The sequence below is a fragment of the Ursus maritimus genome, unplaced genomic scaffold (genome assembly GCF_017311325.1).
Source record: "Ursus maritimus isolate PB19 unplaced genomic scaffold, ASM1731132v1 scaffold_11, whole genome shotgun sequence".
Lineage (NCBI taxonomy): Eukaryota > Metazoa > Chordata > Mammalia > Carnivora > Ursidae > Ursus > Ursus maritimus.
In genome coordinates, this window is record NW_024423453.1 from 67,642,521 (window position 1) to 67,667,360 (window position 24,840).

The 24,840-nt window shown below is 39.0% G+C and overlaps 2 protein-coding genes across 2 annotated transcripts in view; one reads left to right on the forward strand and one right to left on the reverse strand.

The window, feature by feature from the left end:
• CDCA2 (cell division cycle associated 2) overlaps positions 1–14,291 on the reverse strand; it is a 49,766-nt gene extending 35,475 nt beyond the window's left edge. Inside the window, exons 1-5 of the mRNA XM_040626489.1 lie at positions 14,245–14,291; positions 13,723–13,786; positions 13,454–13,627; positions 12,164–12,315; positions 784–934 (exon numbers count right to left, since the gene is read on the reverse strand). Coding sequence (XP_040482423.1) covers positions 784–934; positions 12,164–12,315; positions 13,454–13,627; positions 13,723–13,786 — 541 coding nt within the window. The 5' untranslated portion in view covers positions 14,245–14,291. The remainder of the gene's footprint in view (positions 1–783; positions 935–12,163; positions 12,316–13,453; positions 13,628–13,722; positions 13,787–14,244) is intronic.
• Positions 14,292–15,322: 1,031 nt separating this feature from the next.
• Positions 15,323–24,840, forward strand: part of KCTD9 (potassium channel tetramerization domain containing 9) — a 35,000-nt gene continuing 25,482 nt past the window's right edge. Inside the window, exons 1-2 of the mRNA XM_008702055.2 lie at positions 15,323–15,466; positions 24,451–24,572. Coding sequence (XP_008700277.1) covers positions 15,419–15,466; positions 24,451–24,572 — 170 coding nt within the window. The 5' untranslated portion in view covers positions 15,323–15,418. The remainder of the gene's footprint in view (positions 15,467–24,450; positions 24,573–24,840) is intronic.

A 24,840-nucleotide genomic window follows, 5' to 3' on the forward strand; every position in this document is an offset into this window, starting at 1 on the left:
AAATATTTTAAAATGCAGGTCCAGAAGTGAAAAACAGGTAAGTTATAAACTACAAATACAAACGAGTATGTCGGAGTGGGTCACGCATGGGAGAGGTAGATGAACTGGACTTGTCTTGAGTACCAGTGCACTGTTCGTGAGGAGGTGCTGCAAGGTACTTGAAGATGGTTCAAGAAACCCAAAGCAAAATCATTAAAGCACCAGAGGAATGGTTATGACAATTTTGGTAATGCCAAGATTTTGTCTAATTCTGGTGTTTCAAATGCCTTGTGACTGGAAAATCAGAAGTGACAAGGAAAAGTAACCAAATGGATTACAATCTACAAGTTATGGTAAAGAAGAGGACAGGCTATTAAGATGTCAGATTAGATATATCTGTTTATAACATCAGGGTTGGGTGTTTGGTATTCATAGAAATGCTTGCCACGCTTAATAATAAACCTCTAAAAATCAGGGTTTACACGCTAAAATTTGTTACATGCCCTTATTCTACAGATGAAACAAGCCAACCAGCTCTGACATGTTAACACTTAAAACTCAACTGTGGCCATGTGGAACTGTAGGCTCGGGAATGCCTGAAAAATCAGTTTTTTTCCAAGACAAACCAGAATTCCACATTTTTGTGTGAAATTTCCCAAATTTTAAGTGTTAGGCTCCATTTAAAAATACAGCTCTGCTCAGAAAAGACTGCCTTCACACTGTGGAACTAAATCTTTTTCATACCTCACAGCCTTGTCTGAATAAATACAGAAGTCACAAACGAACTAAATTCTTTCTACTCACTCGAGCCTGCGGTCTTGAACTCTTCTTCTGCCTCTGAGAGTCCAGGACAGTCGGTCATGTTTTCATTCTCCTTTATGCAGTGAAAAGCTGACTGGAAGGCAGACATTCGCTCCCTTAAAGAATTAACATTTCGATACAGTACAGGACTGCCCTGTTAAAATACAGAGACTTGAAGGATATTATAGATGAAATCAAACACAGTGTCTCTATTCTAGACCTAGAACCACTGCATCCAGGATTAAATACATAAAGGCTTTTTGAAGATCAGAGGTAATAAATGAGTGTAGCAGAGCCTCTTCTCCCTTGAATCACGAATTTTCAGTTTGAGTATTTTGGGTGCTGCCATCACCCTAGTTTCTCCTCTGCTCCTCCCTCAGTTTTTAACCTGAGCACAGAGAACAGCTGGGTGGTACGTGTAGACATGTAGCTACAGCCTGGCTCAATACTGTGATTAGTCAGGCCACGCACATGACAGAAGTCGGGAGTAGGTGGGGAAAAGCTTTAAAAAAGCACCCGTGCAAATCACGTCCCCAGTTATTTGGGGGCTGTTTACACAACTCTTGAAAAGGATTCTTTCTGGGGAGCTTAAGGACTCTCTTTTAGAGTCCTTAACCTGAGACAGCCTCAGCAAATCAAACTGGAAAGGGAAAGAAGTTGAGCACAAAAATGTTGGAGAGGGCAGTCTAAGCAATTGTAAGGAGTACAGAGGAAAGCACTGAATCCTGCAGATGGAGTAAGAAAGAAGAACCTGCCACTTTGGAAATTTCACTGGAATTACTAAAAAAATAAATAAATAAAAAATAAATCCACTGGAAATTATCTGCATGACACATGAAGGTCTCAACATACCTAGTTCAAGCCAAGCTAGCCTGTCACTTCCATCCATATACACCCTCTCCCCAGGAGGCCAGGACAAGACACAGATGTTCTGCAGCAGCTCACATACCCGCCTTCACACCCTCTCCCCAGCTACATTTTCCTGATTTCATGGGACCTTACCTCCTTAGAGCTAAAAGCTGGCTGTTCGCTAAAACCACAAAGCCAAATAGTTAAGATGGTTGAAGCACCAAGAGTGCTCTGGAAACTCTGCTAACAGTATTTTAGCCAAGCAGTCATCAAATGAAATTGACACTGGCAGGGACAGAAGTGCCAGATACATGCAAGTAACATACAATTTAAGAGTCCTGTTACCCATAAATTATTAAGTCCTCTATCCAAGTTTTTCCCCCCTTTACTATTTAGACTAACATATTTCCACTAATTTGGAGCTTGTAACAATTTAAAAATTACACCAACAGACGAAAGTAAAAAATTACCTCCGTTTATGATATCATATGGAGGAGTATCAGTTAAAAGCTTGAAGCCATGTTTGATGGTGGATCTGCTCACACACTTGGTTCTATTCCCAGTTAAATACATTCACAAAGCAAACTGTTACATAATAACAGAATATTTTAAATCCAGATATGGTTGATGATGTAAACCTTTATGACATAACACATAACATTCATAAAAAGCTCATGGCCAACTCTTCTGTGTGAGATATGGAGAAAAGAAATGGGTTATCCCGAAGTCATACAATTTACCTCCAATGGGTTTTTTTTTTTTTTTTTTTTTTGTACTCTTGTTTGAACACGGTAGGGGTAGGTTTAATGTCCTAGAAATTTAAAGCACTTTGAAATGCTGCTAAAACAAATGAAAGGTCCCTAGTTAGAATCGTTTTTCTCTATTTCCTGATGGAGAACGGGAATATACAAGGGAAACGAAACATTCAAAATGCACCGCTTTATTCTTTTGTCTTATGAAATCTATCAGCCAACAACGTTCCTTCCACATACCAGATACTGTTCGAAGGGCTCAGGACATAGGGGGAAATTACATTCCGGACTGAAATTCTGAAAACATATTAATATAGTTTCAGGTACAAGAAGTGCTAGTGAGAAGATGAAAAAGGAAAGTGATGAAGTTAAAGTGCTGCTTTGGTTTGGGTCAGAACGGTGTCCTATCTAAAGCAATAGCTGAGCTGAAACCAAAACTATGAGAAAGTGGTGGTGGAGCAAAGATGTTGGGGGAGAAAGGCATTCTGCAATAACAAGGCAGAAAACGAACAAAAGCTTAAAATGGAAACAGGATGCAGCAGGGAAAAAAGCCACCATGCCCAGGAAACGGAAGGAGATGGGGATATGAGGCTAATGGTGAGCAAGGCTCAGATCAGGAAGGGCAACGAAGGCTTCAAAGAAGGGGTCTGGGTTTAATTCAAGGCCTAACAGAAAGCCATGGGAGGGGTTTAAGCAGCAGAATGATCGATCTGATTTGGTCTATCTCCGACTGCTCTGTGGGCTGCTGGGTGGATTAGGGAAGGAGGGAAGTAAGGAGACCAATTAGGAAGTAGGAGTTGGTAATCTCGGCAGGAATCACATTAGGGTTGTAGCAGTGGAGCTGTGGGACATGAGGACTTACAGAAAGGTTTCTGATAGGTAGCTGAAAGGTAGTGATACGCTGAATGTGGAAGAAAGGAACCGAGGAAGATTAACAGGTAGCTGGCCTGAACAAGTGGATGATAATGGCACATACTACGACCGAGAAGTGGGCTGGAGGATCTGGTGTGGAGGAGAAATGTAGAGTTTGGCTGTGGCCAAATGCGTATGAAAACACCCTAGTGAAGCTGTTGAATCGGCAACTGGATATCTAACAAGGTCTGGTGTTCTAGGAAGCTCTGGGCCAAAGTTAGACATTTCTGATACAATCTACAGCTGATCCTGAAAGCCATGGGAAGGGATTAGGATGCCTAAAAAAAGCAAATTAAAGGGGGCAGAGGGGAGCCCTGGGGCACTCTAGCATTTCTGAAGAGAAAAGTGGAAGAAGGGGTGGAATCAGCACATGAAACACAGAGGGAATGACCAATGACACAGAAGGAAAATTAGGTCAGTATGGAATCCTAGAAATGAAGTGCAGAATGTGTTTCAGGGAGGGCGTGGTGGAACATATCAAAAGCTGAGGAAGGGCTGAGTAAGATGCAAACTTAGATTTCATCTTTGTTTTGGCAAGGTATAGGCTATTTGGGATCAATGGTGACAAGAGTCTCCTTGATGGCGTCATAGAAACAAAAGCCCAATTGGCGTGGCCAGCAGTCTCAGAGAGGATGGGCGAGGGGCAGTGGAGTAAGACAGACAGACAAACATGGTCGTGGAGTTTTGCTGTGACGAAGAGGCACAGAAATGGGATGACATGGAGATCTAGGAGGAGTTAAAGAGAGATATTAAGATTTGTTTGTACTAATGGAAAATGACCCAAAAGAAAAGGATAACATAATTGAGAAGAAAAAAAAAAAGTTCAGAATGACCAATTTGGTCATAGTAATATAAACACTTGAATATTTATGTAATCCAACTATTAGAAGTTGTAGAGGATGGAGAGTACACATGTGTATATATGATAGAAAGTATAAGGAAGAAAGAAGGCTAATTCTCCACTATCCACAGTGGGAAGTCAATAGTTAATGCCTTTACACTGAAAGATTAAGTAGTAGCAATTAGGCAAGAAATAAAAGGCATCCAAATTGGAAATAAACAGGTAAAACTGTCACTATTTGTAGATGGCAATACTAAATATAGGAAACTAAAGACTCCACTAAAAATCCATTAGAATAAATGATTTCAGTAAAGTTGCAGGATACAAAACCAACACATAAAAATCTGTTGTGTTTCTATACACTAATAATGAACTAGCAGAAACTGAAATTAAGAAAACAATTACATCAAAAAAAATTAAATAGCTAGAAATAAATTTAACCAAGGAAGTAAAAGACCTGTACACAGAAAACCATAAGAAACTGATGACAAATGTATGTTTGTCCAATCCATGAGCACAGAAAAATATTCTGTGCTCATGGACTGGAAGAATATGGTTAAAATGTCATATTACCCAAAGCAATCCACAGATTCAATGCAATTACCATCAAAATTCCAAAGGTATTTACCAAGACATACAACAAATAATCCTAAAATTTGTATGGAGTCACAAAAGACCATGACTAGACAAAGCAATCTTGAAAAGAACAGACCTGGAAGCATCATGTTCCCTGATTTCAAACTATATTACAAAGCAATAGTAATCAAAACAGTATAGTATTGGCATAAAAACAGGAACACAGATAAATGGAAGAGAGAGTCCAGAAATAAATCCACCCATGTATGGTCAACTAACAGAAGACAAAAGAGCCAAGAACATCCAATGGGGAAAGGACAGTCTCTTCAATAAATGGCATGGGGAAAACTAGACAGCCACATTCAAAACAGTGAAACTGAACCACAATCTTATACCATACACAACAATAAACTCAAATGGATGAAAGACTTGAAAGATCTGAAACCATAAAAATCGTAAAAGAAACTAGACGGTGAGCTCCTTGACATCAGTCTTGGCAAGGAGTTTTTGGATTTGACACCAAAAGCAAAGGCAACAAAAGCAAAAATAAATGTTATTTACTACATCAAATTAAAAAGCTTCTACAGAGCAAAGGAAACCATCAACAAAACAAAAAGGCAACCTATTGGATGGGAGAAAATAATGTGCAAATCGCATATCTAATAAAGGGTTAATATAAAAAATATATAAAGAACTCATGTGACTCAACAGCAAAAAAGCAAGCAATCCAATTTAAAAATGGGCAGATCTGAACAGACATTTTTCCAAAGACACAGATGGCCAACAGACACGTGAAAAGATGCTCAACATCACTCATCATGGGGGAAATGCAAATCAAAACCCAAGGAGATATCACCTTACACCTGTCAGAATGACTGTTATCAAAAAAATAAGTCATAATAAGTGTTGGCAAGGATATGAAGAAAAGGGAAACCTCGTGCATTATTGGTGGGAATGTGAATTGGCACAGCTGCTATGGAAAATAGTATGGAGGTCCCTCAAAAAATTAAAAGTAAAACGACCATATGATCCAGTAATTCTACTTCTAAGTATTTATCCAATGAAAATGAAAACACTAACTTGAGAGGATATATGTACCCCATGTTCACTGCATCTTATTTGCAATAGCCAAGATATGAAAACAACCTGAGTGCTCATCAATGAATGGATGGGTAAAGAAGATATGGTGTATATACACAATAGAATACTTTTCGGCCAGAAAAAAAAAAAGAAGGAAATCTTGCCATTTGTGACAACATGGATGGACTGACCCTGAGGGCATTATGCTAAGAGAAATAAGTCAGAGAAAGACAAATACTGTAATGTCTCATTTACGTGTGGAATGTAAAAGTTTAAAAAGAAAGAAAGAAAAAAGGAGCTCATAGATACAAAGAGCCTGGCGTTGCCAGAGGCAGGAGTAGGCAAAATGGGTAAAGAGAGTCAAAATGCACAAACTTCTAGTTATAAAACATGGTGACTATAGTTAATAATACTATATTATATATTTGAAAGTTGCTGAGAGTAGATTTTAGAAGTTCTCATCACACACACATAAAAATTTGTAACTGTACAGTGACGGATATTAACCGTGTAGACTTACTGTGGTGATCAATTTGGAACACAGTTGACCCTTCAAGAACATGGGTTTGAACTGCAAGGATCCACTTTATAGGTAGATTTTTCTTTCCAATAAATACAATTCTGTAAGTGTATTTTCTCTTGTTTTCTTAATAACACTTTCTTTTCTCTAGTTTACTGTATACTTTACGGTACCTGGTACATATAATATACAAAATATATGTTAATCGACTGTGTTATCAGTGAGGCTTCTGGTCAACAGTAGGCTATTAGTTAAGATTTTTGACAGCGTGAGGGTTGGTGGCCCTAACCCCCACATTGTTCAAGGCTCAACTGTGTATAAAATTTTGAATCAGTACACTGTACACCTGAAACTAATATAAAATTGTATTTCAATCAGACTTCAATGAAAAAAAAAAGGAATTGCAAGGAAAAAAAACCGTATCAAGCATGTTATTAAGAGATATGAAAGCAAATACCAAAGCAACAGGTACAAGAGCTGAAAATGAGAGTCTAGGGAAAGGAAAAATGGAAAAAAGGCAGCTGCGCACTGTTGTTCTTATAAATAAATCTTAAAGGACTGACTCTTTAAACAACGTGCACATGTAATATTTTTATTTATATAAATTTTTTAACTTTAAAAAAAGTATTTGCAAGAAAACTTCAGAGCATTAGAACATAGTTCTAGACTGGGTAAAGATGAGAGAGGACATAGAGTGAGCAGCAGACAGTACAGGTGTGGTAAGATCAAGTCTGGAGGCTTCGATAAGATGAGAGAACGGTGAAGTAAACTGGAAAGATGAAATGTGGGTCAGAGCCAGGTGGGCTGAAAGTAGATCTCAAAGGCGATACAGTAGCAAGGAACCACGCAAGCAGATGGTTGAGGTAGAAAAGACCAAAGGAGCTACAGAAGTCAAGGCCCTTGACTCACTGAGATGGTAGATGATCATCCATGTGCTTGCTGAAATATTCAAGAATGAAAGCAAGAGTAGTGGAGGAAAGATGGAGAGCAGCTGCCCTTCAACTTTTCAGTAAGTCAAGCAGAGAAAGACAATGACCGTATGGTTTCACTCATATGTGCCACATAAGCAATATTGCGGAGGACCATAGGGGAAGGGAGGGAAAACTGAAGGGGGAGAAATCAGAGAGGGAGACAAACCATGAGAGACTATGGACCCAGGGAAATAGACTGGGGGTTGCAGACGGGAGGAGGTGGGGAGGAGGGTAACAGGGTGATGGGTATTAAGGAGGGCACGGGTTGTGATGTGCACTGGGTGTTATACGTAACTAATGAGTCATTGAACACTACATCAAAAACTAATGATGTACTATACAGTGGCTAACTGAAGATAACAAAAAATAAATAAATTGTAAAAAATAAATAAAAAATTTAAAAATTTTAAAAAAATAAAACAGAAGAAGGTCAGGGCGTGTGGGTGGCTCAGTCGGTTAAGTGTCTGCCTTCATCTCAGGTCATGATCCCAGGGTCCTGGGATCAAACCCTGAGTCAGGCTCCCTGCTCAGTGGGGAGTCAGTTTCTCCCTCCCTCTGCTCTTGCTCTCTTGCTCACTCTCTTTCTCCCCCACTCAAATAAATAAATAAAATCTTTAAAAAAATGTTACATAAAACAGGAGAAGGTAGAGAAAGTAAGAGATGAATTATTTAAGCATAGAGGCCCTTACACTTTACGAAAAGAAAAAAACAAATCCTACTCATTTATTTGCGGAACATTTCAGTAATTTAGAACATGTAAAACTAATATTTTATTTATACAGTCAATAAATTTGTTGAGCAAGGGAAGAAGTGATAGGGTGAGAACTGAAAGAGTAGAGCCACCAAGGGTAATTACTATAGAGGCCAATCTCAAAAGGTCAAAGGACAGCACTGATTGTCCATAAAAACTGCTCAAGTGGAAAGCCCTTACTTTTAACAATGCTAGATACTAGAGCTATATATTCAAGGAATTCTTTTAATACATATAATCACATGATATGGGTGTGCGGTGTTTTCATATATACATTTATACACACACATATATATATATTCATATGCATACCCTTAAGAAAAAAAATGTGAACAGCAGATATGAAATGTCAACAAACAAAAATGAATTTAGGCCAGAGAAAGCTGAAACTGACAAGGACTCTTTAGGGCATTGACAACAGGAAACAAGCAGACTTGCAGCAGACCCCAGAAAGGCTCAGTTATCTAAAGCAGCAGATATTTCTGAAAACCAGGGTGAAGGGCAGGACTCAGAACAGGAACACTGAAACTCTATCAGTAGCACTTGAACCACAGATCTCTTCATAAAGAAGAAAGGACTTTTACATTTTGGAGGGAACACAGAGATTCAGGATTCCATGAGATTTAAGACTCCACAAACAGCCAGGAGAGGAGGGTCTGCACTGAAAACAGAGCCTGTCCAAGTCCTCTCAGTGAACAGTTTGACTTCTAGTCATTTTTGACACTTGACTTCCACAGTCCCAGGACTCATGTTTATACCCCCAGGAATTCCTTTCAGAGAAAACATATCTGCCAAAAGAAAAGAGCCACAGGATTCTGATACTTAGGAGTTCCTCCAATGAAAAAGTGGCCATGCCTACACAGAAATCCACCAGCTGACGAAACCAGACCGTGCACACTGAGCTCTCAGTCAAGTTTTTAAAGTGTTTCACTTTAAAAAATGAACACTGTCAAGGATCACCAAACATCTGAAGAAAGATTTGAGCATGAGACAGAGCCTGAACTAATCAGGTAGCAAAATGGTACCTGATGGCAAAGAGATCCTGTAAGGGGAGGAAGAAAACATCCATAAAAATATGTTCCTAACAGCCCACAATGTTCTTTAATACCAAGAACAGAGCTTCAAATGAAAAAGCAGGCCATGCAAAAGAAAGGGAATCAAAATATGTGTTGAATGAATGAATGAACAGGATTCTTCAACTCTGTAAGCTAAAATACAGTGGAGCAATCCCTTCAAATTTTGATGGAAAATATGTGCAACCTAGATTTCTATACTAAGACAAACTATAATCCAAATGTGCTAATAAACTTCATCAGATATGCAGAGGCTCCAGAAAAATGAGATAGTAAAACAAGAAGAGAGAAAGATATGAGACCAAGGAAAGAGAAAATCCAAACAGAAGAAGAAAAGGAAATCACTAGGGATGGTGAAAGCAAGTCACAAAGGGACCCAGAAGGCAACCAAGCCAACAGAAGACAGAGAACACAAAGGAAAAAGAAAAGAACCCACAGACCCTTAAGGTTTATAGACCTGTCAAAGTTTGGGGATGAAATTATGTGATAAAAGACTAAACCAAAAAATAATAAAAAGTACTTAATAACTAGAGGAAAATCAAAAGTTGTATAAGAAAAGAAATGGGACCATAGCATACTACATAGCAGTTTGTGAAAAATATCTACATGGTTAAATAACGCACACAAAGTCCTAATTTAAACAAAAATTTCAATTGTATTGGAAGGATGGGGACAGGGGATAGGGTTAGGACAGCTATGAATAAGAGGTGTAAGGGCAAAATCCTCATTTTTCACAGATATAACTACAATGATAGTAAATTCAAAGCATACCATGTTCCAGGGACAGTTCTAAGTACTTCAGCTGTACTCATTTAATCATCCTCATTAAAAACCTTACTATTATTATCACCCCCATTTTATATGTGAGAAAACTGAGACAAAGAAGCAACTTGAAGTGCTTGGCTGGCTCAGGCTGTAGAGCACCCAACTCTTGATCTCCCGGTTGTAAGTTTGAGTCCCATAATGGGTGTAAAGATTACTTAAAAATAGGGGCGCCTGGGTGGCACAGCGGTTAAGCGTCTGCCTTCGGCTCAGGGCGTGATCCCGGCGTTAAGGGATCGAGCCCCGCATCAGGCTCCTCCGCTATGAGCCTGCTTCTTTCTTCCTCTCCCACTCCCCCTGCTTGTGTTCCCTCTCTCGCTGGCTGTCTCTATCTCTGTCGAATAAATAAATAAAATCTTTAAAAAAAAAAAAAAGATTACTTAAAAATAAAATCTTAGGAAGAAAACGAACGAACGAACGAAAGAAAGAAACTTGCCAAAAGCACAATTAATTAATAATAAAGCCAAGAATCAAACCTCAGCAAATAGCTCCACAGTCCATGTTCATACCCACCCTAACAGCAGTTCTCAGGAAGTCTTTACACGCTTAGAAATGATCGAGAACACCAAAGGCTCCTAGTACATGTGCATTATCAAGAGTGTTTTAACAGCCTTTTCAGAATTGTGGCCATTCATTCTTTCATGGAACACAAAACTCAACAAAGATTTCCTAAATGTTAGTTGCAATGTCAAATATGAAATCCATCAATGAACTCTTCATATTCTGTTATGTTAAAATCTGTGAGTCTCTTGCAATTTGAGGGTATATTTTGCATGCACTGGTCATTAGGAAAATATTGGTTCTCTTACTTCTGCAGATCTTCCAAATGTTGACACCTTTTATTATGTAGTATCAAAAATCACATTCATTAATATCTCCACTGATCTTATCAGAAAAGTCTAGCTACTGGGAAGTTCTCAAACTCATGGTGCTGAATAGAAGTTTTCCAAAATTCTAATTTTCTCCTGAAAACTCAAGTTTTTTCATCAGTAAGAAATATTTCAGTTTCTCCTTGAAGTGGCAGGTTCACAGTTCATTTTTGAGAAAATGTTGTTCACATTCCCAAGTCTGACTAATCATGATGTCTGTCAGTCATTCTTTCAAGTAAAAATGAAAAAAAGTGGCTAGAGTTCAGATCACAGTTCAAAACAATTACACACGATTTTTTTCAAAACATCCATCATACTTCTGTATGTACTTTGGAAGTGCCGGATGCATACTTCCCATTTCAATCAGACATAATACGCAAGGGTGAAGAAGTAATAAAATTTATAATTTTCACTGCATCATCAAGGATATTAAATGAACCTGGCATTATCATTGCCTGTGAAGGCTTAGCAGTGTAGAAAATGACAGCTTGGTGCCCTCAGTTTAACCCACCATGGCTTCTGCACTGTGAATGCAAAAATCAACATAGTGTAAAAAGGCAAACACCTCAGTGCTATTACAAAAACGTGTTTTAACCTCATAGACCTCTTGAATGGGACTCAGGGATCCCCAAGGATGGGCAGATAATCTCTGAGAACCACCACACTACATAGCCTTGTGCATAGTGTCTAAAACCAAAAAATAAATAAATGCCAGTATAAGTACATTTTAAAATAGGAAGGCCCGTACCAAAAGAAACAATATAAGCAGCTGTCCTCCAAGAAGGAGAAGTATTAACTGTGCCTTTCATAGTAACCCCTGTACACTATTTGACATTCTAGGAACATGCATTATTCTGATAAAAATCTGCAAAAACAGCTACATCCTTCCCCATTAGCAGACAAGTAATTTTTTCCTTTTTGCCAGGTTATCCCAAATATATTTTGTCCTGGGGAACTCTTACTCCTACATGCCAACATGTAGTAGCAAAAAAAAAAAAAAAAAAAAAAAAAAAAAAAAAAAAAAAAAAAGACACTTAAAGAAAAAATATTAATAAAGAAAAAGTTTGAAAAACACTGCCTCACTTCACTGTAGAGAAAAACACCAACCGACAAAAAACCCTGCAAAATAAAATAGCTCCTCTAGAAAACCATTTCTATTCAGGATTTCCTAATTCTTAACATAGCCATGCTCAGCTTCACCATCAATGTGAACTGAACACTCTCTGTAAGACAGAGAAAACATTATCTCCCCAGATCCAAAACAGATGAGATGCACAAGACGACAGAAACACGGTACAAAAGCTTTGTAACAGAACAAAACATTCCCCCCAAGAGAATTCATGACAGAAGTTAGAAGAATATCATACCAGAAAAGGGGAATTCTGTGCCGAAGATTTCTCTGCCTTCTTTAAACTCCGCTGCTGAGCAATGAAACGAATAAGATGGTTTGTTTCAGGGGAGCCCCGAGCACCAATTGTAGAGCGTCGTCTGGATTTTTTAAGGTAGGATGAGGACTCTCCTATAACGAAAACTCTCTTTTAAATTGGAACGAAACAAGCCAATCATCAGTAATTATGTACTGAATTCCCTGTAATATACCAGCCTAAGAGAGAACATGATAAACGCCTATTACAGAAATCTAAATAGAGAATTACAGGCAAAATTATTCACACACGATCAGCTGGATAGGCATCTTTGCCTACTGACTTATTCCATTCTTCTGAAAGTGTCTGGCACATAGAAACCCTTGATCAGAGTTGTGGAATGAACACATGGACACATTTTAATAGCTCTCATTTTTGTTTCATATTTCCTGCACACAGGGATGGGTGATGGCTGGCTTTGGTCTAAGAACTTCTTTTTCTGAATTAGTCCTCTTATCCCCAAGAACTGAAAGGAAAGCTCTCCACTTAGGCACATATACTCCCACAATCTCATTCTTCAGGATCATTTGTTTCTCTGCAATACCAATCCACTTTCCGCACACTACACTGCATTCTGGCCATATGCTGAAGAGCACAAAATAAATCTAGTTTTTTCTAGAAAGATTTATGAATAATGTTCTTGAGAAGGGAACACAGAATGGCACACCACTGTGGTCTTGTCTACATCATGCATTATCCAGTCTAGTGCCCTCTGACTTTCCAGCATTCTGTCATTCTCCATTTCTAAATGCTGTTCTCCAATCTAATCCCAGTTCCATGTGTATTTCCTTTCTAGCTAAATCAGGTTTCACAGGTGAATTTCATTTCTACTCCTTGAAAATTAGCCTCAGTCAATTTTGTGATTTTGAAAGAGGCATACCCCAATCTTTCTTAACTGCTCTTCAACTTTCTCTTATTTTTGCCATAGGGGAGCATAAAATTTATTATTGCTTAGAGTATACATATTCCTATATGTCATGAGTCAGGTCAAAAAGTGATTCACATACATCTTCTTTTCCAGTTTGGGCACAGAGCACACTGTTGAACGTTATCATGCTGGGTGCCCTGGAAACCTGATATTCTGCTATGCTATATGCACCATACATAGTCACAGAAATCTCCCTAATCAAACGTTTGCAGAGTCAAAGTAATGAGATAAGTAGATGAACAAAACTGAGTTGAAGTTATTTTTAAACTTTAAAAGCACAGCAGTAGAAGGACAACTTCTTTTACCTGAAGAGTTCTTTACAAAGCTTTCAGGTGTAATTCCCAATTGCTCTACTGTTACTGTGGAAAAGTCCAAAGGTGACTTGAAAGTATCTAGTGTGCAACCATTAGGAGTCACTTCAGGTGCATGCTTCTGAGGAGTTACAAGCCTCCCATTTCCCAAAATGAAAGAGGTATTTTCTGAAACAGACAACATATTGTGAGGGCTAAACATCATTATGAAAACAAATACCTAAACCTTACATTTCACAAGGAGGCAACAGATGACTACATACCAGCATCACGAATAGCAGTCTCCTTGGTTTCAAGAGACTCACTGTCTTTTGAGTTGGTATCCATCTAAAAAAAGAGAAAAGAAAAAAAAAAAAACATTTCCAAGATTAATGATTAGATCAAGATTCTCATTCAAGACCGAATTCTAATACAACCTATATAGGCATGAAAATAGATGTCAAGAGGGTATTTTGAGAGCTTTTAATAAAGAGAGAAATGGAGGAAACTGCTTGTTGGGGATGAAACAAAGCAGACCTCACACTAAAGGCCATGGCTTTTCAACCTTGGCGAACATCTGAATCGTCTGGATACCCTGTTGTAGACACAGTTTTGCGGATTCCCAGAAATTCTAATTAAGTCGGCCTGGCTGGGCTCCAGGAAATCTGCATTTTAGAAAGCACGCGCGGGTAGCCCGGCTCATGTCCCAGGAGGACCACCATCTCCATGGAGCAGGATAAGTATGAACACGCTTTTGAGAAGCACGCCCCAGAAGCAGCTCTGCTGGATCAGGGTCCTTGCCCTACCTCTCACTCCCGTAGCCTGGCTCTCCTCCCGCTGGGTTTATTTGGAACGCTCCACCGCCGCTGAGTGTCGTGCAGGTGCTGACGGTTCGGTCGAGAAGGCAACTGTCGGCCGCCAAGCCGGCCTCCGGGAGCTGCCTCGTCCGGCCCAAAGAACTCCAACCCCGGGGCCCGCTATCCCTACCTTCTCCTCCGCCCGGCCTCTGCCCGCTGCCCGCCGCCAGATTCAAATCGCCGGCCCCGCCTCCTCGGTCCCGGCGTTACTCCACGAATCTCTACGCCTTCGCTGTCCACACGTGTCCACGCGCACCCCGAGCTCTCCCAAGCCTCTACCTCGTCGTCCCAGGACCAGGAGTGGTTTGGTGTGCTCGAGAGAATCCACCACTAGCTTGCGGGTGACGCGCCGACCAGAGAGACCAGCCGCTAACCTGTATCCGGGGGGACTACTTTCCGTGAGAGTCTCGCGGAGGAACACTTCTGTTGGAACCTTAACTCCTCCCCCGTTTTTCAATTGGATGCTGCAAACTTCGAAAAGAATCATTGGACCAATCCTGGCAGAACGACGGGCGGGCTCTTGCCCAATCACCCAGTCCAGACAGCAGCCGTTTCGTCCGTGGTTTGAGAGAGTGGGAGGGGGCGCTGACGTGTACGGGTCCCTGTTAGCGCTCCACCTCTTTCCTTCCAACCCCGCCTCCCTATGCAGATGAGCTCTACCTGGTGTTGGGTTTGCGCCTGCTCAGTAACGCCTAGAGCCGCCGTTCGGCTCCAGGTTGTGCTGATTGGCTGATAACCCTTCCCGTCTGCAAGACTGCAACCTCTCTTCCCTCCCTCCACCTGGGCTGGGTTAGTATGAGCCCACCCAATGCCGGGCGATGATTGGCTGAGTCCTGGCCGGCGCTGCCGGTTGATTGGTGGATCTTAGAGTCAGTCTGGGAGAGGTGGGGGAAGGGTCCCAGGCTGGCTGACGAGCCCAGGGGCGGGGTGGGAAGGAGGACCGGCCAGCCCTGGGGTGTGGGACCGGGAGTGCGTGCGAGTGTGTCTCCGTAAGAGAAGGAAGGTGGCGAAGGGAGGAGAGTCCGAGTGGGTGGAGGGAGGGGAAGGGCGGGAGAAGAAAAAGGTGGGAGGAGAGCCAGGTGGGAGGGTGGCGACTCACTCAGGACCCAGTGGGGGCAGCGCGATGAGGCGGGTGACCCTGTTCCTTAACGGCAGCCCCAAGAATGGAAAGGTAAGGGGGTCGGGAGGAGGCGGGCCGCCTGCGTGGGGAGAGGGCAGCGGAGCGCGGAACGGGCTGGCAGGGCAGAGGGCTGAAGTTGGGGAGAGGGGCTGGGAGGTGGGCGTGCGCCGGGGTGGTGGGCGTCCAGGAGGTGAACGTCGGGTCCCCGCGGCCTCCTCCCAGCCCGCGGGATTCCTAGCGGGAGCCTGCCCTTCGACTCCCCGGCCGCCCTGGGGGCCAGCGCAGGTCAGCTTGTGTTTATCGTTCCCATGTCCAGGTGTGGGTCCTGGAAAACGGAGGACTCGGAGGGCGAGGGGAGGGCCGCTGTCACCTGAGCACTTAGTGCTGATGTTCGTCTTCCCACCTCCTCCCCGAAGACCCCGCTGCCCCCCACCCCTGGCTGTAGAAGGGCGCTTGTTGCCACCTTCGTGCTGAGTAATGGTCTGCTCCAGAAAGTGGTGGTTAACAGCTAAGGAGGACTACGGAAGGTTGCTCAGGTAGAAAGAATAAAACTGTTTATCGGTGGATAAATAAAATATTCTTCTATCCTAGGGCGAATAAGAAGATTGAAAATTAGGGACATTTTCTTGATGGTTCCTACCTCTGTCTTCCAGGCGCCCCAAGCCCCGCCGCCGCCAAACTTACGTACTCACTTTTGTATTTCTCCTTGTTTTAGTTCCTTAGAAGACTGTCACAATAGACCAGAATGGATTGATTTGACGTTACTAGTTGCTGTGTTAGGCCTTTGTTGAGGGTGTGGTACCAAATATTTTTTCCAAGGCTGGAGCAAGCCAAAATGAATCCTGTTCCTTCTCAAGCCTCTTGCCCCACCCATGAAAGTTGTTCGGCTTCTTTGGAAAATTTGACTGTTCGAGGAAGACATGATGTCGCTAAATGACATCTAGAAGTAACTATGCCTTAGGGTCTAAGGTAAAGGTAAATTGGCCTCAGTGTATTATTTGCCAGAATACAGTACTTTGTTTCCTGCATATTTTGGAAACAGTACGTTTTTAAATAGTGTAATTGTGCCTCGGTGTAAAAAATGGCTTTCCAACTACTCTGAAATTTTAAATAAATCTGCTCTAAAAATTTGAACCACGGTCTGGTTAGTTGACTATAATTTTGTGTTATTCTGATTTTAGAGATTTAATACATAAAAACAACTGGCATATATTCAAGTTCTCGAATTTTCATAAATTTTATTTCGAAATATACTTCATAAGATTTATATTATTTCAGACCATTAACTTTTTCTAAACCTGTTTTGTCTGTTAGCTACTAATAATCTAAAACTTACATTGTTACTGGAAGAAAAAATTAGTATATCCAAACAATTGTAATATGTTTTCAGGAACAGACCTTTGATTGACCTTTTTATCCAGCATCTCTTTGTTCCTCTCTGAAAGACAAGATGTTTAGACTCAGTCATAAATATTTAATTATGCTCTAAATCTCCCCTGAAACCACTGAATTTTGTTCTTTCAAAGACTAACTGTGTTAGTCTTACCATATATATTTTTTAAACTATCTAGTTTTGACTAGATTAGGTTTTTGGGTTTAAAATTTTTGTTTTAAAAGTTATTTTCTAGGGAGTCTCAAAAGATTGGAAAAAACACATCTCAAGTAAATAAAGATAAATATATTAATGTTGTGAAGATCATAAAGACCTGAACTGGAGAATACTAATATGATTCAATATTAAAAACAAATCATACCATAATCCTTACTACTCGTTGGAAAACGTATTCTATGCCAAAGTTCTCAGTATTTCCTCTCTCTCCAGCTGATTAAAAAAAAATACTATAATTACTCTTATTTGACAAAAGAGCGCAGAATAATACATAACAGCTTGCATGTTTATATAAATAACGTGACTAGAGTTAGCCAGGATTGGCATGATCGTGACATGATGTTCATGAAAAACATGCTGAAACAGAGCCCTGCTACTAGAGTTTGATTTCCCATCCAGCAGTTGGAATATCTGTCACTTTCAATCTCCTTATTAACCTAGCTTCTATTTTTGCTTCCTGGTCATAAGATTAGTGTCGTTTTTTCACATAAGTTTTCCTCCTATAAAAGCTTCTTCAGTGGTTGCCAAACTGAACCATAAAGCCTGGGTTTGGAGAGGCGCAGAGTTACTGCATGCAACTACATCATATGGTTACCATGACTTTCCTGTATACTGAATAAACATAAGTGTCCCTAGTACATGCTTTGATGTTGTCGAGAGGGCTGTGCATGCTCTAAAACAGTGCTTTCTAGAGTGAGATAGTACACCACAGAGGGTGTGCAAGAGGACCCAGGGGAGTTTAGGAAGAAATACTATACTTTTTATTTATATTTTTACTTAGAAATATAAAATCTTATTAAAACTTGATTTTTTTAATTCATAAAGACACAAGTGCTTTCAATTACTGAATGTGTCAAGTGGTCTCAAGTCTACTGAGAGAAGAGAGTGCGTTCACATGTGAAAACTTCTTCACTGGTTGGTTCAGTTGGTATACTGTGATGTACAAAAGCACACAGTGCGGGTTAAGATTTGCATTATCCAGTTTTAACTAAATTAACCTTACCAAAATGCCAAGTGGCTTTAAAAGATTCCTTCAAAGCTGCAAACTGAAGAATATCAGTTGCATGAACACAAGTAAGCAATGAGAAAATGGCAGAGCTACCACTCTCCAAACATAAACTATGAAATTTGGGGGGGGATTAATTTTTTTTTTTTAAGATTTACCTATTTATGAGAGGGAGCTCACACGCATGTGTGCAAGTGGGAGAAGGGGCAGAGGAAGAGAATCCTTCAAGCAGACTCCCCCTGAGGTCAGAGCCCCAATTTGAGCTCAGTCCCCTGATCCTGAGATCATGACCTGAGCTGAAACCAAGAGTTGGATGCTCAACTGACTAAGCCACCCAGGCGCCCCCAAAAGTGCCAAATTTTAAAGACTATTTGAAATCTTATTTAATAACTGCTATTAACAATAAGTCACTTCCTAAGTGTATATTGTTCTTTGAAACATTAGCCAATGATGAGATGAGGTCATCCTAATTAGCAAGATGTTTAAAAATATTTTCCAACATATGAAGACAATTTGAGATGTTTTTCTTTTCCTTTTTTGTTTGTTTTCAGTGTTTAAAATCAATTTTATATTTGGCAGGATTTCCCTAAATGTAATGATAAATATTTAGGGGATTTTTACTGGCCAGCTCCATATTCTAAGTCGATAAAGGTCCTCATTTGGGAAATCATATTTTTTTTCTAACTGTGGCATAAACTTTATAAATAAGTAAATAAATATACAAATGTTTGAGCACATGCCCGAAAATGTTTTACTGATGGGGTACATAGTCAAAAACATGTGAAGGCTGTCATTCTAAAAAATTGGGATCTTCAATTTTAGTTTTTTTAGTTGCTCCAAAAGAATCAGTTGAATCCTCTCATCCTTTCTCCATAGGCCTCAGAATTCCCATGTTTCTCTTTTTAATATTCCCTGTAAATAGCATTAAGGAATTTGAAATGAGGACTCAGACATCTGAATGTAGTGAGTGGCTTCTGAGCAACCTGATGTCAGTTCAAAATTTCTGTACCTCTTGAAGAGAAGTTGCTTTAACTAAAGAATATTCAGTAATAGGCTGTGCAAGTCTTAGACCATTTGTATACCTTATTTATTCAGCCAAAACTTACTGAGTACCATCTTTGTACAAGGAACCATGTCAGTTCACTGCAGACATAATGGGATGTGAAATAGATCTGTACTGATGTTTACACTCTTAGTCCAGGACATAATTGTTTTCTTCTGGCTTTGATATTAGGTCAGAAATATGTTGTTGGTATTAAGTAGCCGGATTTGAATCCATTATATTAAGTTGAAGAAGGTGAAATCTATGTGACCTTTGTTGAAATCTGAACATTAATAAGAGCTTTGCTCTTCAACTTTAAACATTTAAAAAAATATTTGATACATATAAAGAATGTTAATGTGCATAAAAATTAAGAGGATAATAATATACCAAATATCAGTAAACCTGCCACACAAGGCAAGAAAAAGCGTATTACCAAAACTTAATGTGCTTGTTCACTTTGCTATTCTCTTGCTTATCCATAAAGTCAGCCAATTTCATGAATGCTGTATTTCTCTCTCTTTGCCATGTTTAATAGTTGAACCATATACACACACACACACACACTATATATATATTTTGTCATCTTTGAGACATATCCTAAATGTATGTCATATGTAATCTTTTTGGACTTAAATTTTTCATTCAATATAATATTTCTAGGATTACATCCATAATATAGTTTAGTTATTTTTGCTGCTTTGTAATAGTCCATTGTATACAAGTACTATCCCATTTTATCCGTCCTCCTTCAGTGGACATTTGGGTTGTTTATTTCTTTATATTTTGCTGTTACATTGACAGTGTTGTCATGAGTATTCCTGTGTATGTATCCTGGTGCACACATGCAAGCATTTTTCTAGGGCAGTGGATTGCAAGCTTCAGCATGCATTGGAATCTGTTGGAGGAATTGAGAAAACACATTGGTGGGCCCTACCCTCAGAGCTTCAGATTCAGTAGATTTGGGATGGGGTTAGGAATTTGAATTTCTAATATATTTCCAAGGTGATCCTAATGCTGCCAATCTAGGAACCACACTTTTTTTTTTTTAAGATTATATTTATTTATTAGAGAGAGAACGTGAGCAGAGGAAGAAGTGGGCTCCACTTTCCTATTCCCCTGCTCTAGCTGCAGGGCTCCATCCCAGATCCCAGGATTCTGGGACCATGACCCAAGTCAATGGCAGCCACTTAGCTGACTGAGCCACCCAGGCACCCCTAGGGACCACACTTTTGAGAATCAGGGCTCTGGTGAATATAAGTTGTACTAACAGTTGACCCTTGAACAACATGGAATTGAACTGTATGGGTCCACTTATGTGTAGATTTTTTTTTTCGATAGATACCCTGTAGTACTATGAATGTATTTTCTTTAGCACACTTTATTGTAAAAATAGAGTAACTTAACTTACAAAATATGTATTAATTGACTGTTTATGTTATTGGTGAGGCTTCTGGTCAACAGTAGGCTATTAATAAAGTGTTTGGAGAGTCGAAAGTTATATGTGGATTTTTAACTACACAGGGGAGGGGGAGTTGGTGCCCCAAAACCCTGCATTGTTCAAGAGTCAACTGTATTGGGTGTTAGGTATATGAACGTTTCATTTTTTAAAATGCCAAATTTTTTCAGAGTTATTGCAGTAATTTATATCCCACCAGCATTGCATAAACCTTCCCACTGATCCACATCCTCTTCAATACTTGATACTATCAGACTTCTTAATATTTAATATTTTAATATTTGCCTTCTTGACCTCGAGTTATGTTATCTTTTTTAGGAACAAAATAATTAAAAAATATGTGGAATTTAAGAAACGAGTTAAAGGGGGAAAAAAAGCAAACCAAGAAACAAACTCTTAACTATAGAGAACAAACTGATGGTTACTAGAAGGGAGGTGGGGTCGGGGGATAGGTTAAATAGGTGATGGGGATTAAGGAGTGCACTTGTGATGAGCACCAGGTGTTGTATGCAAGTGTTGAATCACTATATTGTACACCTGAAACTAATATTAAGCTGTTAACTGAAATTTAAATAACCAAAAGAAAAAAACCCTCCAATTTTAAATGTATTAAACTAAAAATGTAGGTAGAGTAAATTGAATTCTGTGTTTAGTAATTGTGATTGATGGTTTGGTTGGGTAAATCAGTCTGTATAAATTGAATAAGTATTTATTGATAGTGTATTAGTTAATAGATAATATGGGCATGTAAGAAAAAATGCTTTAAGTACATGTGCGGGTTTTAATTTTTAAATTTGAATAACATAGGTTACTATCTGAAAATGGTGTTTAAAGGCAAATAAAAACTTACTGAACTGGTGTGTCCTCCTAGGTACAGTATAACATTTACTTTCCCAGTTGGTAGATGGCCTTCACTTGTCTTGGAGTCTGAAATTTAGAAAGGATTAAGTTAAATAATAGCATAATATGGTGGTCATTAATTTAACTAGACACACTTCTCAATTTACTCCGTAGAATGCTTCCATGCTAAGTATAGTGCCTCGTGTATTAAAGTGGGTAATCCCAGTAACATGGGGACTCCAGGTCCACCCTGGGGAGCATACCATACATAAAACAAATAGCCATTCTTACCATGATCATTTTACAAATGCTTGGCCTGAGGACTAAAATAAGCTTAGTATATAACAATTAAAGCTCTAATCTATGATATACAAGATTTCCATTGCTGCTTTCTCCCCAACAAAGTTGTTACATAAAGAAAGGTACATGAGCCAGTCTATTAGAGACTTTATCAACTTAAAATGTTTTCCAAGCCTATCACATTTTTATATTGGTATATATTTTTAAATTAGATATTCTGATTGGTTTGTATGAAAGATTTTGAATATTATGTTTGCAATATAATTCCATTTTATTTGTTAGTACACTCAAGAGAGTAAAGCTAAAGTGATCTAGTTTATAAAAAAATGCCAAAAATGCCCTACAAATGAAAAACAAGTATGGTAGCCCAACTTAAGGGCAATTTTCAAATTTACAGAACTGTAAGATTGCTTGCAATAATTTCACTACTATTTTCTCTAATTGATGACCTTTTGATTATTTCATTTAAAGGAGAGTGTCAGTTGCATAACATAGATACATTAAATTTTCATCCACTTTATGATATGGCTGGTTGAGGGAGAGAAGTGAAAAGAAATTCTGGGGGAGAAAGTGGATGTTCTGGCAAGGAGGGGTTAATGTCAGGCCAACTAAAGCCGTGTAAAGATATATAAGAAGCAAAGGTCAATTAGAAAATTCATATAGCAACTATGACAAGAATGCTGTTGTTGGAAAGGATTTTCTTACCCTCCTCTGGCAGTTTCTACCTGTAAAAGTCGATTTGCATTTTCTTTGGTCAATCTCTTGTGTTTCTATGCTTTTGATTCTTTTCTGTTTTCTCTCCACACCCTCTCTCTTAGCACTAGAGGGTTTGCTGCACGTATGCCTTATGTATTCTCTCTTTTCTCCCAGGATCATGTATCTGCAGTAACAGAATTCCAGGCTCTGTTACAGAGGTGAAAAAATGATAGGAAATAAAGGAGACACATTTTATTCAGGTTTCAGTTATTTATGGCATGTCTGCTTTGTCAAGACACTGTGCCAAGTGTTTTCCATTTTTTTTTTTACCATGGCAAGATATACATAACGTAAAAGTTACCACTTTAGCCATTTTTAAGCATACAGTTCATTGGCATTAAGTACATTCACAATGTAACCTCACCACTACTTCCAAAACTTTTTTATCATACCACATAGAAACTACCCATTAGCAATGACTTCCCATTTCACCCACCACCCTGGTAATCTTTATTCTACTTTCTGCCTCTATGAATTTGCCTATAAGTATGACATATAAATGGGATCACATAATATTTGCCCTATGTGTCTGGCTTATTTTACTTAGCATATGGCTTCAAGATTCATCTATGTTGTAGCATGTATCAGAATTTCATTCCTTTTGATAGCTGAATAATATTCCATTGTGTGTATATACCACATTTTGTTTATCCATTCACCTGTTTAAGGACCCTTGGGTTGTGTATGACTTTTAATCCACCTATTTCCCTTTAAATTGTGCTTGCCTACAGCCCTTCCCTAGAATTTCCCAGCTTGCAATACTAATCTGTCCTTTCATCCTTATGATCCAAGAGAAAACAGTTGAAATCTGAGTACTCTGCCATGAAGAGTGCACACTTTCCTATCAGCGAACAATTCCCTCCATACCCTGCTATTTGTTTCATTTATTTAAAAATTCAGGGTCTACTAAACTCCAGTCACTGGTAAACAAAGGATCAGCCTTGTTTCTTATTTCATATGGCACTTTGATCCAATATCCCACGGGAAGTTGGTTGGCTGTTCGTTCTTCATGTTCAGCCCCTCATCTATATTTTATTCATAATTTTCAGAGATCCTAACTGATAATGGTACAACTATACAACTCACCCACTGAGAACCCATAGTTAAAATTATACTGGAGCAAAAAACAACTTACTACATGGAGAGATTTTCAACCCCCTACCTAAGCATTTGCATTGCTTATGCATCTATCAGACTGTGTCTGATGGAAAGCAGGAGAGAGCAATTCACTGTATCCCAGCTGTTGGCTGTATTTAGGATCTTAGCTAAAATCTGGCTTTTATAATATAAATCGTTACTGAAGAATTAAATAAATGAAGTGGGAAGTTGTTACCTTTCATGTGGTGGTTGATGTAGTAAATGTTATCATAAACAGTAAATCATTCCTATTTTTAAAATAAACCATTCCTATAACAAAGGAGTAACGTAAAAGCAACATTATAAAGACTTAATAGGTCTCAGGCACTTTTGCTAAGCTCATACCATGCATTAACTCATTTCATCTTTGTGACCTGATGTAGGTATAACTTTTATTCATTTCTGGTTAAAGCAACAGAAGCATAAAGAGGTTAATTTGTCTCATGTGGACAGCTAGAAAATGTCAGAATCTACATTCAGGGGTGGGTCTCTCTTCGGAACTAGAGCGTTATTTACCATACATAAGATTGTAGATTATTTTTGCACAGAGATGATTTCTTACACTCTAGTTTTGGATTTCAGCAATATTAGATGTAAGAACCTCTCAAAATCTCCTTTTATTTGACAGTTTGGTTTTTAGTCCTGTTTATAGTATGGCGGTTTTTAATTTGTAAGTAATGAAATTCATTATATAAGTTGTCCAAATTAATCTGGTGTGTTCACAGGCTAGTTTTGGATTTCAGCAATATTAGATGTAAGAACCTCTCAAAATCTCCTTTTATTTGACAGTTCGGTTTTTAGTCCTGTTTATAGTATGGTGGTTTTTAATTTGTAAGTAATGAAATTCATTATATAAGTTGTCCAAATTAATCTGGTGTGTTCACAGGTGGTTGCTGTATATGGAACTTTATCTGATTTGCTTTCTGTGGCCAGCAGTAAACTCGGCATAAAAGCCACCAGTGTGTATAATGGGAAAGGTGGACTGATCGATGATATTGCTTTGATCAGGTAACCTTCACCTTCTTATAAGCTGTCTACAGTGTTCCCTCAGCATCTAGGTGCTCTGCTCTTTCCCTTAAGCAGTAGTTTAATGACTGGAAAGATTACAGAATTTTGGCAAATGATTGCCTAAAATTTGCTCTTTAAAATTTAAATAATTTGGACTTCTATAAGATAGAAAATCCTTAGTACATTCCAATATTCTGATAGTCTTTCTGCATATTTCATACATAGCTATAAGGAATTTTTTTCTTCGTTATTAGAGATGGATCTAATA